At 52.1% G+C, this 19,198-nt stretch overlaps 1 protein-coding gene across 8 annotated transcripts in view; it reads right to left on the bottom strand.

Moving 5' to 3' along the window:
• Positions 1–19,198, bottom strand: part of WHRN (whirlin) — an 83,968-nt gene that overhangs the window by 10,577 nt on the left and 54,193 nt on the right. For 2 of the 8 annotated variants that reach the window (XM_037027444.2, XM_037027443.2), the window contains exons 4-8: positions 12,405–12,607; positions 11,369–11,405; positions 9,990–10,202; positions 8,981–9,190; positions 6,139–6,171 (exon numbers count right to left, since the gene is read on the bottom strand). In XM_037027444.2, coding sequence (XP_036883339.2) covers positions 6,139–6,171; positions 8,981–9,190; positions 9,990–10,202; positions 11,369–11,405; positions 12,405–12,607 — 696 coding nt within the window. The remainder of the gene's footprint in view (positions 1–6,138; positions 6,172–8,980; positions 9,191–9,989; positions 10,203–11,368; positions 11,406–12,404; positions 12,608–19,198) is intronic. The other 6 variants (XM_037027446.2, XM_037027445.2, XM_073225683.1 and 3 more) reach the window with 5 other exon arrangements.

The following is a 19,198-nucleotide window of genomic DNA, read 5'->3' as shown; positions in this document are numbered from 1 at the left end:
CCATCTGGACCTCTCATCACAATGGGAGGGCTCCTACACAAAGGTGCTATTTTCAGCTTTGCTGTTGTTCTTTACTCTGATGTTAGGACAACAACTCCCTTACACCTGCCCCAAATGCACCAGGGGCCTGAGGCTGGGGCAGGGAGCTGTCCCCCCTTCTGTATGTGGCAAAACTGAGGCACTGAATCACAACGCCATCTGGAAGGTCACCAGTGGGGGCTGCTGAATGAGAAGGCCAGAGTGGGGGGGCGAGGAGAGAAACCCCGCAGGGAGGAGTAAGAACGTGAGCAAAAACAGGATGGAGAAGGTCTGGGGCAAAGGCCAGGAAGGGGAAGCAGAGGGAGAGAGAAAGGAAAGATGGATAGAAAGTAAGGCATGGTGGCGCCAGTGCCAGGGCAGGGAGGGGGCTCTTGTCACCACAGGAAAAGACAGGGCGTCAGGAGGGGACTGGTAGTGCCAGAAAGTCCTGGAGTTCCTAGGGGGTAGTGGGACTGGCCAGAGTGAAAGGGGACAGGTCTGGGGCCCCCAAAAGATCCTGGGGCAGCCCCTGGGGCGATGGCCATGCTCGCAGGAGACAGGATCGGCCTGCTCCCAGCATCTCCAAGCATAGATTGGGTGGAAGCCTGAAGCCACGGGAGAAGGTCAGAGGGGTGGGTTGGGAGAGAAAGGATCCCCAAAGACAGGACCAGAACCCACCCTTGCTTCTGACACCTGGCTGGCACTGGGCCTTTTTACCAGCCCGTCCACTCCTGCTATCATGTTTGACCACCCAACCACAGAAGCAGGAAGGTTCCTAGGAAGCCCGTGCGTGGGGCCCTCCGGAGACAAGGGAATCACTGCCTTGTCCCAAGGGAGCCTGTGCGGTACAGACAGACAGTGCTTCCTTTTGCCCCATCCGGCATCTCCGTCCCAGTGGTCTTGGGAAAGGCTCATCACTCAGCGGACAGAGATGTGACCCAGCATCTCCAGGTCAGGACTGGAAGAGCCCTTCGGACGAGTATTGGCAACCAGGGGTCCAGCAGGGAAGGCAGCAGGGGACCCATGGACTTGACTGGGGGAAAACACTGCACCTTTATTCCCATTAACCTCTAACTGAAATGTAGGACGTTCTTCTTTCATGAATGGAGGCAACACAGCCCAGCAAAAGCAGTGTCTGTGACACTGTCACCAACTGAAGTCACAGATCTTTCATAGCACATTCTAGTTGTTGTAGATGTTGCAAAATCCCATTTATGCTCCTCATGGCTTCACAATCATAGCCATTCCAGACCTGCTGTCAGATCTTGTTATTGGGGTGCTAATAAAGCAGCATACATTTTATAATTTGTTTTGGTATTTAAAATATGGCATTTCATTATCTGATTTGTTTCCTTTGCACTCCCATGTATTTTATCATGAAACATTTAAACTGTTATTCTGAGAAACCTGCTAGAGGGGTCCATGGCACAGAAAAGGTGAAGCCCCCACCCTGCCCCCCAAATCTTAGATCAATGCTCAGTCTAATGCCCATTTCATAGCAGGGAAAATCTGGGCTCTGAGAGGAGCTGGGCCTGGCCCCCTGTGTGCTTGGTTCTGTTTGGGTATAAACAGCTTCCAGCACCCCTAAGTCCCCACACAGGGAGAACCCACACTCCACAAAGGGCGAGTCGGGAGGAATGTTCCTTATTTCAGATGCCGGCCAAGGAGAGGCTGCAGCCACCTGAGGGTCACTAACGCCACTGGTAACTTTATGGTTCTGAGGGCACAGGGGGGAGCGCGCTGAGGGAATGGGCTTCCATTCCAGCTGGGAATGGGTCATTCTACTCAAGGGAAAAGACTAACTCCAGCCTCCCTGTGCCCCTCTGGGCACTGCGCAGCTTCCTGGGATGGTGGCTACAGAGCCAGTCTACCTGACAACGTTCCTGCGTGTCTGGACATCAGCAGTGGCCATTGGGGTCACCCGCAGCCACCCCCACTCTGCACGTTCTCTACACACAGGGGAGGCATCTGAAAAAATGCATACAGGACAGTGTCACTTCCTTACTGAAGTGCCTCAACAGTGTCCCACAGTTTTAGGATTAATCCTAAGTTTCTGGCGCCTCCTGCTGCTGACCTTCCCCTCTGTCCCCTTTGCTCTAGCACTCTGACACCACTGACCTCCTGCAGTTCCCTCGCGGGACCACCAGCAGGCAGCTCAGGGCCCCAGAGAGTGCCGGTTGGGCCCCCTAAGCTGCTTTGTCTCGTTGATACCAAAAGCAGCAGATCTCAGCTCAAACGTCTCTCCCCTGATGGCCCGGATGCGTCAGTGTGTGAATTATGTAGATGATGTGGTTCGAGGCTGCCTGCTCCACTAGACCTGCTTATGCTTAACCTCAGGAGTGCAGGTGCTTTTGTCTCTTTTGCTTACTTAGAGTATCAACCTCTCAGAGCCTGGCATGTAGGAGGTGCCCAATGGCTGCATAAATGCAGGAGTGGCTGGATGAATGAGGGAATAGATGGGTTCCTTCCTGCTTGCTCTCTGGGGTAGGACTGGACCAGCAGAGGACTCTCTATAGTCATCTGGGTTGGAGCAAAAGGCAGAAGGCATGAGGTGGGAGAAGGTTCTCTGATCGTTCGCTGTTTCTGGCAAGAGCTGCCTTGGCAGTCAGGGGTCTTTGCAGCTGAAAGAGCCTAAGACAGCCCTGAACTTCACCTTCTCTTTGCCCTGGATGAGGAGGAGGGCATGGAGACCAAAGGGAAGGAGGTTGACATGGCTAAGTGCTGGCAGCCATGCCCAGTGCCCCTTCTTGTGTTACTGCGGGGGTGGTGGGGGAAGGGTGGTAAAGCTTTCCGAGGCAGGGGCCACTCCCTGAGCATCCTTTGGCAGTCTTGGGGAGCTCCTTTCGAGGCACAAAACCCTTCAAATCCAGGAAAAGGGCTGTGGTTAAGGCCAGGGCATGTTCCAGCTGCCACTCCCAACCTCAGTGGCATTTGCTCCATGGATACAAAGCTGGTCTTGGCCTCTGCAACTCCTTTTCTTCTGCAGTGCCCTTTGCCAGCCTTTAGAGTATCAACAGAATTGGCTTCCATGTACTCCACACCTGCAAGTCCACTCCTGGTCTCATGAAAACCCGTGGACGGCTGGTTTTACCAGCCTAGGGTACAGATGTGGAAGCTGAGGCTCCAAAAGCTTAAGTCATCTGCCCAAGGTGATGCAGCTACTCACTGGAGCCAACCTGGGTCTGTGGGATTCCAGAGCCTGTGCACTTAAGCCCCCCCCTGCCACAGGCCTGTTTGCATGAGGGGAAGAACTCAAGAAATGTCAGGCAGATCTTTCTTCTTTTACTTAGCTCTCCAGGCCAACATCTTTATGGGAGGGGAATTATATTGTTTGGTGGCTGCAGAAATTCCCAGGACTGACTCTGTATTAGACAAATGGAAAATAAACACAATTTGTCAATGGGGGAAGGCGGCATCTGATTCCCTTTGATCGATTTTCTCTGGTTTGAGGGAAAACGGCTGCAGAATGAACCACGTGTAACCTGGGACTGCTAGCCATGTAGCATGATCCATGGAATTTGGACTAAATGGAAACTAGCTCCATCTGGGGCAACTGTCTGGGGCATCTGGGTCATAAGAGCCGTTGCCTGCCACCTTGCCCATCTGAATGCCAGAGCAAAGGACATTTTCCTACCAGGTGGGAGGGAAATGTTTAGCAGGATGGAACATGAGAAGATAATCCTGAGTGGCTGGGGAGGGTGGCTCCAGTTTCGGTTCCACATTCCCTGAGCCCCTGTGCTGTTTTAGGCCCTGGGCTGGCAGGACACAGACAGGAGAAAGATGTGATTCCTACCCACACCCTACCAGCTCTCCCTGTTCACTGGGGAAGCCACACTCAGGAGGTGATTACAGCAACGGGTGACAGGAGGTTGTGGAGATGTACAAGCACTGAGCATCTTGAGGGAAGGGATTTGGGCCCTAAGAAAGAAATGCTTTTGGTTGTTGTGCATCCAGATTCGGGGCGGTTTGTCACTGAGCACTGCTGAGCAAAAGAAGCTCGCTTAATACATGGCGCTCCTGCAGACCACGCCGCGTGGCACGCAGAGGTGGGTGAGCAGGTACCAGTTCAAGCTCTCTCGGAGGAGTGCTGCATCCTTTTTGAGGACACAGAGAAGTAGTGGGAACCAGAGCTGCCATTCTTTGCTGTGCCCCCCTTGAGTATCTTCCAGAATCTTCTGACAGAAAGGGAATGCAGAGTTGGAGCAGCCTTGGAGGTCTTCCGTGGGCATACAGAAGGGAGATTGATGATGGGTGAGAGCTTTCCTGAGGTACAATGCAGAGCAGGGGCAGAGCAGAGGGCAGGCATGGGGCTCCCCACTCCCAGTAGGGAGCCCTGTACTCCCATAGGAGGGGCTTCCAGGAGGAGGTTTCTGTCCTGTGGCTCCACATGCCAGACAGACTGCTGTGTGTGTGTGTGTGTGTGTGTGTGTGTGTGTGTGTGTGTAGAGGGGGTTCCCAGGAAAGACTAAGGCCAGGTCTGACCAGGCAGTGGGAAGAGCTGGTGCCTGCAGATCCCTTCATCCTGTCTCAGCAGCTCAGGCTGCACAACCTCGTCAGGCCCTTTCTTGGGAATGAACCTGTTCTTGGTACAAACCCATGCTCATGTATTCTCAATAATCAATGGCATCCTGTTATAACTGAGTCAGACCATGTCAGTCCCTGTTCTAACCTGCCAATGGCTCCCATGTCACTCAGAGTCCCAGTCCAAGTCCTTAGCACATCACCCGCTACTACCCTTCCCCTCACTCTGCTCCAGCCTCCTGGCCCCTGGACTTTGCTCAGATACTCCAGGTGTACTTCCACCTCAGGGCCTTTGCACTTGCTAGTCCTTCTGTGAGAACTGCTCCCCCTACCCAGACACGGGCATGGCTATCTCCCTCACCTCTTTTTCAGGTCTTTACTCAGGTATCACTTCCTGAGCCCACCAATCCCTCCCCAAAACCCTTCCCTGCTTTATCTTTCTCCTTGATAGTTTTTGTTACTTGACATACTATACATTTCAGTTATTTATTTTGTTTACTCTCTGTCATCTCTGCCCTGCCCTAAATTCCAAAGGATTTCTTTGTTGTTCTCACTGTATTCTCAGCACCTAGAACTGGATATAGCACATGGCAATCACTTGGTCAGTATATCCTAACAGAACAGAAAGAAGAGAAGGAGGAAGCAGACAGACAGACGGATGGATGAATGATGATTAGCAAGCTGCTGGTGAGCTCCATCAGGGCAGAACCACAGCCAGACTGCAGGGGTTAACAGCACCAAGGCCAGCAGGCCTGGATTCAAATCCTGACTCCACCACTCACTAGCTGACCCACTTGAGCAAGCTGCTTCTCTCTGAGCTTGTTTTCTTCTCCTAAAAGTGGAGATTACAGCAGTACTTGCCACTCCTAGTTGCTGGGGGCGTCAAAGAGGTCAGTGGAAAGCATTACTCCAGTGCCATGGAGAACGCTTGGAGTTCTTTATTATCACTCAGAAAGGCTCCAATTATTTGTATGTGCCAGGAATTCAGTATGCCGAGCACTAGGGATTCAGTGGTGACTCCAGACACATTTGTGCCCTCAAGGAACCTAGGGTCAAGAGGAATAACCAGCCCATAAACATTATTAGCATATAATGAGACAAGAGTCATGACAAAGGGAAGCCAAGGGGCCTGAAAGAGCCACAGGTTGAAAGTCGCCCCTCTTGAGAGGATCAGGGAAGTCTTCCCAGAAGAGGTGCCATGTGAACAGGCATGACACACACACAGGAGACAGCCAGGCCATGAGAAGTGCGAAGAACATTCCGATCACAGTATATGGCATATAACAAGCCACAGTATATGGCATCTCAACAGCTCCACAGCACAGAATTATCCTCATTTCACAGATACTATAACTAAGCTTAGAGGCGTGATATCACCTTGAGGTCACACAGCAAAGAAGTGGCAGAGCTGGGATGTGAGCGGAGGGCTTTCTCTGGAGAAAGTGAACTGGTGAACGGGACCAAGAGTGAGCACCAGGAAGAATCCCAGTCCCCACCAGGGCAGGGTGCAGACACAAGGGGGTGGTGGGAAGGGCCACAGCTCCCACCTGGCCCTGGCTAAGGAATACCCACAGCCCCACCCAGCAGGAAGGACGGTACCTCCATCAGGTCTATAAGCCACAGCAGCCGCTCCTGAGAAGGAAGGGTGGGCAAAAGGCAAAAATAAAAATACATCAAATAAATATTTGGGATGGTGTGGGTACAGCAGCAACCACCTCCCCCAAACATGCATGTGTCTCACACACACACACACACACACACACACATACACACAAAGGCAACATAAACACAGCTTCTCAAATCCCTTTTCTATGGATTTTGAACACTTCGAGCAGGAATAAAGGAGGGACAGGAGAGAAGAGTTCCTGTAGTTCTAACTGCCTCCTTGAAGGAAACTGGCGGAGGACACTCGTCCTTGAGAAGGGACTTCAAGAGGTGGTTCTTCACCTTGTGGCAACCCTGGGACTTTCCAGCAAGTGGGGCTAGAGTCATTACTTCCATTTGGCAGATGGAAAAACTACTCAGAGAAGGGATGTGACTTGTTCAAGGTCATACCTGCTAATGACAAGCAGAGCCTGAAGAAGGACCCTGTTCAGGAGACTCTACCAGAGAAGACCCGGACTTCAAAGGGCCGGAGCTGAGAGGGGTGGAGGTTAGATCTGAGGAATGAAGCCCCGGGCTGTGCATGTGGAATGCACCTAGCACAGGAGAAGGCTGGCAGGGGAGGGGCAGATCCTCAGCTCAGGGCTGTCCAGAAACCTCCAAGGGTCTGCAAGGCCCTGGATACAAATCCTCTGGGTGGATTTGCCCAGCCAGGCTGGGGAAGGTCAGGAAGAACAGAGGCTTCCTCTGCCCTCACGATGAGCAGCATTTCTGAGATTCTGGCACTGCTAGGGAAGTTACTCATCATTTAATCCTTCCAACAATGCAAATGGGAAACTGAGGCACTGAGGGGTGAAGTGACCTTCCCACACTGTCTTTCCTCCTGGACAACTCTCTCTTAGAACCCACCTCCAAGTGCTCACCTGGTCTTGGTTAGTCCTAATCCTACATGCATTTGCTATCTGGTATCTGGTGGGTAACAGACTCTCATAGCTATTCACATATCAGAAGCCTGGGGACTCCTTCCATTTGTCCCCCAGAACTCCCTGATTGAAAGTCATCCCAAGGCCTTTCTGTGGTCTGTCTTCCCCAGGGTGCCCCAATCTGCAGAGAAGGTTTCTCTGGTCGAGCGGGGGTCAGTCGCCATAGCTGGGGCCCAGACTGGCCAGGGGTAGCACTTCCCCAGTATGGGAGAAACCCCTGGGCTGGGACAAGGTCACTGCAGGCCACTGCTGAGCTGGCAGTGGGACTCTTGCCCAGAGCCCTTCCTGGGCATAACAATTACCCAGACTTGTCCCAGGCCTGCAGCCTGACCTGCCATCAGGAATCTCAGGCCATTTAACCCATAGGGAAACTGAGGCCCAGAGAAGCTGGGGCTTTACCTAAATCTCCTGCCTCCCAGGCTAGAACACACTCCATCCCATCCACTGAATCTCTCATTTGTCTAGAGAGGAATTACAGTTTGCAGTCCCCTCAGTTTTAGAGCAGTGGCTCATGGCTCCTGAAGCTCCACATGGACATTATCAAGGCCAATCTTAATGGAGCCAGACCCAGAGTGAAAGAGCCCATCGGACCAGGGCCTTGCAACCTGAACTCAGACCATCACCCGGGTGTCACATCAAAGCATGTGCACAGAGCCAAACATGCACCCCTGGCAGGGGACAGCCTCCTCCCTGCCCCAGAAGCAATCCGCTTGTCCTGAAGCAGGACGCTGCCTCTGCTGCAGCCATGACCAGAGCCCCAGAGGAATGCATGGCAGCTTCCCAGGTCACCCCAGGAAGGGACAAAGACTCTTGGATGAAGGGGACTCAGGATGGCAGGGGTAGGAAGCAGAGGAGCAGAGGTTCCCCAGAAACTCGGGTTCTCTGACCTTAAAAGAAGCCCACACTGGGAGACAGAGTCAACAGAGTGAAGATGTGCACACTCCGGGGCTGCTCGTGCAGCTGCGAGCTCTCCTATGCCCACTAACCACCTATATCTGCAACCTTAGACACCACCCACCCTCGCGGCTCCTGCTCCTCCACCAGGACAGCTGGCTGCATCTGTCCCAAGTCTTAACTGCAATTCCACCCATAAAAGCTAGCAGTTCAGCATCTGGGAGCAACAGTGCTTGGGAAATGTGCCTCCCCCATCCCCCTTTTCATAGGAGCATGGTGAGGGAGAATTTCAAAGACAGGAAAGGAGGGTATGGAGTCAGGTGAGCTCTCCTGACCTCTGGCCCCAGCTCTTCCGGCCGCATGGGTGGGATTTCCTGGTTGCTTCCCAGGACAGAGGGCAAGGCATTTCTTCTGCCCCTTCCTTGCAAAGGCCTCCTGGGATTAATTTGCCTCTGAGCATCCTGGGGGCAGAACCACACCCTGAGGTGGAACAGATGTTTTTCTGGGGGGCTGGCCAGCCTGGGAGAAAGCCAGGTGGCCCTGGGGCTCCACAGACTAGAGGGAGTGCCTTGGGGAAGATCCAAACCACCAGGACCACTGCCGTGGTTTCCTGTGGGATCTCCCCACGGAACGCCATGACTTTTTCTGTCTCATCACCTGTGTTTCTCCCCTCCTTCCCCCAACCTGCCCCTGCCCCAACTGTGAGCCCCATGAGGCAGGGCCACAGGTGTCTTGTTCTCCGACTACCTCCTAGAGCTCTGCCTGGCACACGGCAGGGACTCAACAGTTATGACGTTTTTACAGATGAAGAAACTGAGGCTCAGAAAGGCGAGGTAGAGAGCTGGTTAGGGCAGAGGTGCTGGGATTCAAGGCTAGATCTGTCTCACTCCAAAGCTGGTATCTTAACCCCCTATCCCCGCTGGCCATCCAGCCACAGACAGGGCAGGGCAGGGGCAGCTCACCCTGGCCGAGCTGACGGTGGTAGAGGTGCCGCGGCTGCCCGTGGATGAGCCCATGTCACTACAGGAGACCATGGAGTAGGTGTCCCCAGCCCCAGGGCCCAGGGGTTGCCGCGCCTTCATTGCCTCAATCTCCCGCCTCAGCACCAGGTGGTCAAAGCAGTCCAGGTCTTGCGGGGAGATGATGCCTCTCACCTCAGAAAGGAGAGAGAACTGGAGGCAGGGAAAATGGGGGCAGTCGGCAGGGAGCTCCCCCAGCAGGTGGTACTGGCTCCCTGCTCTCCCAAATAACGTGTGTGCAAAATTAACCACTGGCCTCCTCTCCTTAACCCTCCACGGCTTCCCACTGTCCTAGAGGGAAGTCCAAACACTTAGCCTGATGCTGGCCCGCACCATCTGACTCCTGCTTCCTTCTCCCCTGCTCCTGCAGAGCAGCGTCTAAGCACGCTGACTGCAGCTCCCTGAATTCGCCAGGAAGCCCTTGGCTGTCCCTTCTACCTAGAAGGCCCTTCCTTCTACTTCTCTCCGAATTGTATTAGCTGTTAAGTCTTCCAAAATGTACTGAGCCCCAGTGGACTTAATCACTTCTTCTTTGTGTAGCTCTTGCACCACAGCTTGGTACAGTCACTGGGAGGGCTTATAAACATTCCCGGTGGCTGGCTCCCACCCACAGATGTATAGCATTAACAGCCTGTGGTGGGGCCCAGGCATTGCTTTTTAAAACCAATCCAGAAGATTCTAAATGTATACTCACAGCACTGATGGCTACTGAGTTAGGGCCCCAATTACAGGGGCCTTTATTGACTATCTCTCCAGGGATCTGTGGGCTTCTCCTGGGCAGGAGGGTCTCCATCACCGTCTCTGCCCAGGGTTCAGTGTAGGCCTGACTGTGGGCTCTCAGAAAAGGGGTGGGGACAGAAGGAAGCAGGAAAGGATGCAGAGCTTTCAGGAGCCGATGCCAGGCCCTGCCAGCCCCCGCACCCCACCTTGCCTGGTGAGGGGCTCAGGTCACCTTGGCATGGGTGTTGAGCAGCTCAAACAGAGCCATGACAAGGGCCCCCACAGAGACGCTGCCGCCGCGGTACTCCTCCAGGTAGTAGGCCATGGTGGTGCGCTCCTGCTCATTCAGCAGGTGCCGCGCCTGCTCCTCCAGCAGCACACGCGTCTGGTTCCCCAGGCTGCTCAGGGTCACCTGGGAACCAGCTGGTCCCTTGTAAAATCCCAGCTGAAAGACAGGGAGACAGAGGCCCAGAAATTCTGAGCTGCTCTGGAGCCCAGCGGCCAGGCCAAACCAGTGAGCACACTGCAGAGCGACAAGGCGGGTCCCTCTGGGGTCTCCACCCACACGGTAAATGTGCAGGAGACATTATGGCTCTGTTCCCAGAGTGTGTGGCCTCAGGCAGTTGCCAAGGGCTTTTACAACTAACATGGCACTTATACTTACGTTATCTCCTCGGTGCCTTGTAACCACCAGGAGTCAAGCAACATTATTATGGTTCCCATTTTATTCTCTAGGTTTCGCTATCTCCTTTGGTCAACTGGGGAGTAGTAATCTCATTTCCAAAATACAGCTCAGATCTGCACCTACACTCCACCTCCTCCTGCCTCTATCATGATCAGCTGTGTCTAAGATGCCATCTGGCCTCCCGTCTTGTCCCCTCTGCCTTCCCCTATCACCTACACAGAGCTGTTGAAATGATCTGGTAAAAACTCAGATCTCATCTTACACCCCTTGCTCAGGTCATTCAGTGGCATACCATCATTTCAGGTTAAAAGGCAAAACTCTTACAGTGGCCCACAAAGTCCAGTGTGATCTGGCTCACCCACCTGTTGCCATCCTGTTTCCGACTCCCCCCTGCTCTCTCACACTCTCCTTTCTAAGTCCAGCCCTCTGCCTGCCTCGGGGTTCTGGCCCATGCTGGGCCGTCGGACCAGATCATACCCTTCCTGCTCCTACACTAGACTTTGATCTCACTAACTTCTACATAATGTTCCATTCACAGCCCAAATACCATGTCACCACCTCAGAAAGCCTTTGCCCTCTTCCCACCCCATCTCTAAAATTAGGAATCTCATCTATTATTCCCTCTCACAACACCCAGCACCTTGCCTTAATGGCACCGAACATCTTTTGTTGACTAGATAGGTGTGTAGGTTTGTTTGTTTGCATGTGTTACTCCTTCTCTAGGTGTAACCTCCACGAGGGCAGGGACTGGATCTGTCTCATTCGCTGCCATTAACCCTGGTGCCACTCACAAACTTGTGTGGAGTGGAGGGAAGACAGACAGCAGGCTGCCCAGGCGAAACGAGATCATGTACTTGAGTCACTTGGCACCCTACACAGGGAGCTCTGGAGAAGCCGAAGATACCCAAGGATGGAGAGCACCCTACCTTGTTTGTCCCTTCTGCTGTGAGGTCCCCAGGAAACCTATAAAGAAAGATAAACATTTTCAGTTGCACGTCTAAGCAGTTCAAATACACAAGGGAGCAAAAGAAAAGCTGATCTGAGGTGGGATGAGCTAAGATGTGTGAGAACCATGGTCTCTACTTGCTGGGGTGAGTCAGGGAGTATGACCCCTGGACAGACAGGCGGCTTCTGGACGCCCAGTCAACCACGTGGACAGTACTCCTAAGTACGCAAGGACTCCTGAGTTGTTGCCAAGGGCTAGGGCAGTAAGACAAGGAGAGAAGAAATGACAACTGACCAGTGGCCTCAGGGTCAGGCCAACCCTAGGGAGGGTGAATTGGAGATCCTGAGATACACCATGAATGTGCAGCTCAGCTCCAGTCCGATTTCAGAAAAACATAGGCTCAGGCCACCAGAATTCCTGGTTTTTAAGCAGCAGCCAGACATGTGTTTTTTTATGGGAAATGTGATATCCTTTTAAATGTTGGCAACTAATTTTTAAAAATGTATAATACTGTGAAGGTGCAAGGGAAAGCAAGGAAGAAGACAGAGCTGCTCTGGGGGTATCTGATCTGGGGGCCACCACCAGTCTGAGACTTCTGTTGGAAACCCAAAGGTGACACATTATGTTATCAGCAGCTATGCAGACTTCTGGCGACTTTACCTCACTTTAAGACTTCCAGGACTCTCGCCTAAGTAACTCAGGGGTAACCGAGCTGGGATGGGGGCAGGGGCTATGATTCCCACTTTTCCTATGAAGCAAGTAAAGGCCCCAAATTCTTAAATGATTTGCCTGAGGCAAATAAAAGGAATGAGAGTGGTGGGTTGTACAATTCAGCTTTCTATGGGAAACTGAAGCCAGAAGAGGAGAAGGGATCTGGCCAAAGTCACGGCCCACAAGAGACAGGGATCCTGGTGCTGGTAACAGGTGTGATCTTTAGAGATCAGGGTGTGGCAGAAGGGTGGGAGGGGGCCATTGCTGGCTTTCAGAAAAGGCAAGAGTGAGCAACGCAGCCAGACCCCGCTGAGTTCGTGGAGGTGTCCCCAATCCGGGAACTGGCAATCCACTTGGTCTCGTCCACAGTGGTGCGGGCGTGGGGCAGCCTCCCAACGTCCTTCACCGTCAGGATGAGGTGCTGGGATGACTTGAGCAGCTTGACCGCCTCATCGTGCAGGATGCTGAGAAAGCTCCGCCCATTTACCTCCAGAATCTGGTCCCCAACCTGCCAAGACCACCACACAACACAGTCACCTGCACTGTTCGTAGGACAGCAGTTCATGATCTTAATTCTCCTGCTGGCCAGTCTGCCAAGGAGGTTAGTGAAGTTCGGAGAAGTTATGTGGAAAGCCTGAGGGTCACATAGCAAGTCAATCGCAGAGCCAACCTTCCATTCCTGATCCTGAGCTTATGTTCCTTTCTCAAGAAAGGGCCACCTCCCCTTGACCTAGAAATGGATTTGAAGGGTGAGTCTGTAAGTAGATTCCCAAGGGTCCCCTTATCTAGAAGATAACAGTCATCTCAAAGGCTGCGTCAGGGGTGGAATTAGGGGCAGGAAGACGCAAGAGGCATACTTCCAGTATTTTTCTTTTATGCTTCTACATTGTTGAGAGATTTTTTACCTCATGCATGAACTTATATTTCCTTAAAATGTAAACAACATTTTAATTTACTCGAGAAAAAGGCAGTAAGTGAGAAAACTAGCCTCGCATAAAAGCAATAACATATTGCTTGGATTCTTACAACAAGCAGGCAGTTTCATTTTATAACATAAAATCATATTTTTTAATGAAAGGGTTTAAAAAACATAGGGAGAAAAACTAGCCTTGCAATAAAAATAAACGTGAGAAAAACGTAAGAAGCTGTAAGGGAAGATGCTGCAATGTGAGATGAGCATGCCTGAGACCCGCAGCTTGCATAAATTTGGAGGATCCAGAGCTTCACTTCCTTTGGGGTGACTGTGGCCCACGGCCGGGAAGGGGCTGCCCAGGCGAACACGCCACCATGGCCTTGAAGGACAGCCTCGTGACACCAATCATTCACAGCTGCTTTTCCTTCTTCCCAATCTCCCAGTCTACTGATGGTTCATGATCACCCCCCACGGGGGGGTTTTCCATCATTTGCCAAAGCAGAATTTGGAAAAGGTGCACCAAACAGGGATTTGGAAGGAAAAGAGGAGACAAGAAGATGTGACGATGAGGCTGAGAACAGAAAGCCAGGTCTCTAGTATGCTGTTGTTTCTTTAACACCTCGCCTGCAGTTGGGGAGTTTCCAGTACAGTGACTACAAATGTAGACCTTCCATCTCCCCTCTGCACCAGCTTTGATGTGCTCAGAGAACACAGCTTCAACGTGCCCACTGCATGTTTGCCTCCGTGATCCCATTCACCAACATACTGCCCACTACTAGGTCCCAGGCCCCATGCTGGGATGTCACGTTGGGCGACAGAGACCCGCTCCTGCTCTCACGCTCTTCATAGTCAAGAATGGGCTCAGTTTTGTCCTATAACTGGGTTTTCCTGTCAGCCTCTCTGCGCTGTCCCCAGGGTGTGGACCAAAGTGAGAATTCAATAAAAGCTCATTAGATGAATGAGAAGTCAGACACTCATTTCCCTCTATTCCTAGGCTCTAGGACCATTTAAGCCTCAGCGCAGTGGGACCACCATACTATACCAGCTTGGGACCCCACATTTCAAGCCACTATTTACCAGATGCTGGCTGTGGGCCAGGGACCTCGGATATACTGTTACATAACTTTTTCTTATTTAATATTCTCAACATTCTGCAAAGTAGGTATCGCTGCTCTCCATTCCACCAGAGAGAAACAGTTTGTGGTCACACAGCTAGGATGCAGTCCCAGGTCAGGCTGGTCCCAAGGCCCTAAAGTTTTCTCCTACTGGGCTGCTGTCAGGAATGCCTGGCCACCAGCGACATCACTCAAATTCAGCATGTCTGAAGCTCCCACCCTGCCATACCTACTCAGCCCTGCGCTCAGCACCCAGATCTGAAAACCTGCCTCCCGCATCAACTCTGCCTTTATTCCCTTGAGTAGATCTTTCAGCAAGTCTCACCCAATCTTCACCTCCCTTCACCCAACCTGGGTCCCTACCTGCTACACCAGGTTCCTGAGCTAGCATCCCTCCCTCCGGCATCAAGAGCTACACTGGCCTCAGACCTAGCCCCAGATTAACCCTGCTCAATCTCTTGCTTTCATGACATCCTTCTCTATTAAACTTCAGTGACCTTCCACAATCCAGGAGGCAGTGAAGCACTGTGGTTAAGGGTTTCAAAGACCATCAGACCTGGGTTCAATTCCTGGTTCTGCTACTTCAGCTCAAACAAATCCCCCCGTAGTTTTTATGCCTCAGGTTCCTTGAGTATAAAATGGGAGTGTTGGCCCAGGATTGTCCTCCAAATTTCTGCAGCGATCAGCATGTTTCCCCACACCACACCCTTTACCCCTGCCACCAGCAAAGTTTACAATTCTCTCGTTCTGCATCCTTGAGCTCCCTTGTTGAGAAACCTGGGCCCCTGAGAGCTCAGGCAGCCCCACTGGTCTCCTTGGCAAGAACTTGTGAGACCCAAGAGCTGGTTTAGGGCTCGGCACACAGCAAGTGCTGAGTAGGTGCTTACGCAGGAAGGGATGGATTTCGCTGCTCCCCACCTCGCCTGGCAACTCCCCTTGGCCTCTCTTCGGGTTGGCTTCCCCCCAGTGCTAAGAAGCAGAGGTGTGGTGAAGCGGGGCTTCTGCCAGCACTGGCCTTACTGAGAGTGGAGGGGAAACACGTTCCGCCAGGTCCCGGCCCACTGGCACCCAAGTCATTACACGGTCTCCCTTGTAATGGTCTCCCTCTTCCCTCCACCCAGCATAAGCCCTCTCCTCCATCTGTACCCAGCTGCGCCCCACAGGCTGAGCCAGAGCCCAGGCTACACTTAGCGTTTGCTGAAGTCCTCTGTTTTCTTCTGCATTGTTCTCAATAGCTTTGGCTTTTGTTAAGCTAAGAGAATCAACTGTAATCTTCCCCACATACCTTATTTCCATTCCAGCAGTTTAATGAAAGGAACTAGCATCTCAGAGACCAGGTAAGTGAGGGCAACCTTTCGTGTGCAGGCCTCTCCCTGCAAGTCCAGGCCCTGCGGAAGCAAAGGTGGGGTCCAATTCCACAAGCATCTGCCCAGCCCTCCACAGGAAGGCTGAGGGTAAGGAGGGGTGGGATGTCCTAAATATTGCACGGGACACATGTACACCAAGAAAAGTATTTGGTGTTTATCTGGAACTGAAATTCAAATGAGCATCCTTATTTTTATTGGCTAAATTTGTCAATTCTGGGGTGGGCATGTCAGTAACCTCTGGGGGCAAAAGTCCTTTTTTGGGGGGGAGTAATAGGGTGCTGATTTAGTGCTATGGGTTCCAAACTTCAGTTTTTCTCCCTCACCTCACCAAGCCTGGCCCCTGTCATTCATGCAGTCCTGTGAATTACCAGCATACTACTTACTTCGGCCTTACCCTACGCATTAATATCCATGAAATCACAAGTTTGCTGTGCTCTCACATTTCCCCCTCATGCCTGTTAAGTACATGCATCCCTGCCAGGTTCGTGAAAGGCCACGTGGGGTTCGTATGCAATCCACCTGGGAATAGGCGAGAAATAGGGGTCATACTTGGAAATCCCCAACTGAATGGGGTATGTGAGCCTATCCTCCCAATCTCTTTGCAATCCTCTCCTGTCTCCTTCTTTCTAGACAGGGTTGGCTTCGGGGTCCCCATGTAGCCCTCCACCGCATGAGCTGGTTTGAGTTCTTCCCATTTCCTTCACATCCTTGTTGGAAAACTTCCTGCAGTTTGGGAGTCTGGTCAGAACAGGTATCTGCAGGCTCAAAGTCATTTAGACTCCGCAAACCACCTTCAAAAATATCCAGTGTGGCCCCTGCTGCTCACAGCAGCCCAGTGTGGCCAGCAGGGGTGGTGTCCCATCCCTACCTGCATCAGAAAGACACTTCTGAAGCCAGGCAACCGTAAAATAGGAGCTGTGTGGCTCTGCATGGCCCTGAAGCTCTGAAGGGCACCCTGAATGCCAGTGTTCTCATCTGTAAAATGGACACGATACCCCCAGCAATGCCCAGGAGACTGTGGGACTCAAATGAACCACATGGCACATGAGAGGCTTTCAGTAGCTTTCCATTTGCTTCCCTTCCAGAGGGGACAGGTTCAGAGATGTCAAGCAACTTGCTCCAGGTCACTGGTCACACAAGAGGTGGACTATGAGCCAGCATTTGAGCCCAGATTCTCCCATACCCCTCCCATCACCCTGCACCACCTGTATCCCACATATCAAGGCTTGCAGGAGACATTCAGTAGGTGGTGAAGGGATGAGACAGACCCGTCTTCCCTTCTGTCCCCATCTCCCTTCCACCTGCTGCCCATTCTCCTTCGGTTTGTGTGGTGTGAAGATGGAGGTGGTATGTTTAATGGTCTTAATCTGGTTCTTCCTTCCCACCCCAGCGCAAGAGAACTAAGAGCTCCATTTACTCATTGCAATGTTACTTTTTCTTATCCCCCAAACCAGCTTTGGGCTTAAGACGTGGGTAAACAAAGGCAAACAGTAAAGAGGCAAAGGTGCTACACCATCAGGGCCTTCCCAGGGGTCTCCTACAGACAGGGAGACTGAGGCCCGGAAAGCACAGGGACGCATCCGGGACTACAGAGCAAGGCACCGGCCAAGCCCAGCCTCTGAGGCTAATTAACCAAGGAAACGCCTGTGTCCCTGGAACTCCCTGGGACAGGGCTCCCCGGGGAAAGCAGAGACATGTGCAAGGTGTGATGGAGTGTCCAATAATGCTCAACTTGCAAACGGGGTGCCGGTGGGAGGACAGGGAAGGATAAATGGATAAAGGTGGCTCTCCTTTATTTGTCACCACAGGCATCCTATTTACCAGCAGTGATGGAGGAATGCCCTTCATCTTAAGGCAGAGGAAGGACTCTTCTGTCATCCACAGGCCATCCAGAGACAGGCTCGCTCCGAGGAGAGCATGAAGGGACTCGACAAGGACAGAACACTGTCCCCTGAACCGGGCCAACCACTGGGAGCGGGGATTCAATTCCCCCAGGTCTGAGGTGGGCACAGGGGTGCTGAGGAGGAGGCTGGGGCCCTTGGAGCAGCAGAAGTGCTCAGCAGGCTTCAGAGTGAGCCCACCGGGGTTATGGTCCCTCCAGCTCCCTAAGACATCCAGGGAAAATAATTTTCCTCTAAACCTTCCTTCCTTCAGAATGGGAATAAGGCCACCAAGTGCCAGAGTGTTACACACACTAAATGAGGCCATCTGGTGTGTGGTTATGAGCACAGACCCAGACTGCCACTTACTAGCTGTGTGACCTTGGGTAATTTCCTTACCCTCTCTGTGCCTCAGTAGCCCTCCCTGGAAAATGCAGATAGTACCAAGACTACCTCACAGGCATTAGGAGTAAATGTCACTTTATCCACTGTATCCCCAGCATCTAAAATATCATCTTGCACATCGCAGGTGCTCAGTGAACATTTGTAATGGACACATATAAAGCAGGTGAAACACTATCTAACATACAGTAAGTGCTCAGTAAATGTTATCTGCATTTTTGAGAATGAAGTGACCACTCAGTCACTCACTGACTGAATCTGGCAGCTCTACCTCCTCCGATTCTCTCCAAGCCACACCCCCACCTTATTGTCTGCCTCCTCCCTGGGCCCTACCTTCAGCTTCCACAGACCCACACACGCTGACCACATGCACAAGGTGCGTGCTATCCCCACTGGACAGACGAGAAGGCTGAGGCCAGGAAGTGAAGTGACAAGAGCTGGGACTTGGCCATTGTTCCGCCAGCATGCTAAGCAGCTGCTCGAACTAGTAACAACTCCTTCTTTAAGAAAAACCAGCCTGTCCTTCTTTCATCTCCTACGTGACCTCTTAGCCCCAGGGGACTTGGCGCCATGCACACAGTAGGTGCTCTATCCATGTCTGATAAAGGAACACAAGACAAATGAGCCAAAAGAACTGGTGACAGGACAGCAGTGGCCCCGAGCTCCCTCACCAGAGGCAGTCAGGAGAGAAACCTGCCATTAACTCGATCCCTGTGCTGAGCTGGGAGACAGGAATTGATCTTCCGGGACCTGTGCACCAGTGTGAGGCGCGGGCCCAGAAAAGAGCCTTTTCACGGTCTTCTTCACCACCTCCCCAAAACTTTACTGAAACGGATTTTGGCGGCTTCAAATGAGGACCCCACTGACTGTAGTATTATCACAGTGAAAATTTAAATTTGACCAGTTTTATTGCAATTATGAATCTTTAATAGTCTTCCATGTCAGGTATGAAACTTTAATGGGCTTTTTTTTTTTTTTTGGTACAAGTGAGCAATGAAGTTTTAATGAGACAACACTCATTTTTCCCAACAGTTCAGAAGTCAATAAACCTTGTCCGTGTTTTTTAAAAAAGGACTCTGATCAAAGTCCTTCCTCTGATCAAAAGGTTGCTGGAGCAAGCTGGGGGTAAGGGCTGGGTCTGGGTAAGCTCTTTATCCAAGCTTCTCCCGTGTGGGGCTCTCATAGGCAGAACCCAGTCAGAGACACATGGATGGAATAGCGAAGCTGATGCTGCTGACTTCCAGCATGGTCCCTGCTTCTTCCCGGGGCCTTCCTCAGACTCCAGCCCCTGCTGTGGGCACCTGCATCATTGAAGGCCTGCTCTAACCCCCAGGTCACTAATGAAAAAACCAAGGCCTAAAAGGGGAAAGGACTTGCCCAAGGTCATACTCTGCAACAAGGTCAGAGGTGGGGAGAAAGAAG

Source organism: Manis javanica, chromosome 2 (genome assembly GCF_040802235.1).
Source record: "Manis javanica isolate MJ-LG chromosome 2, MJ_LKY, whole genome shotgun sequence".
NCBI classification, from domain to species: domain Eukaryota; kingdom Metazoa; phylum Chordata; class Mammalia; order Pholidota; family Manidae; genus Manis; species Manis javanica.
Note: the sequence above shows the minus strand (reverse complement) of the source record. Positions and strands in the feature narration are given on the sequence as shown.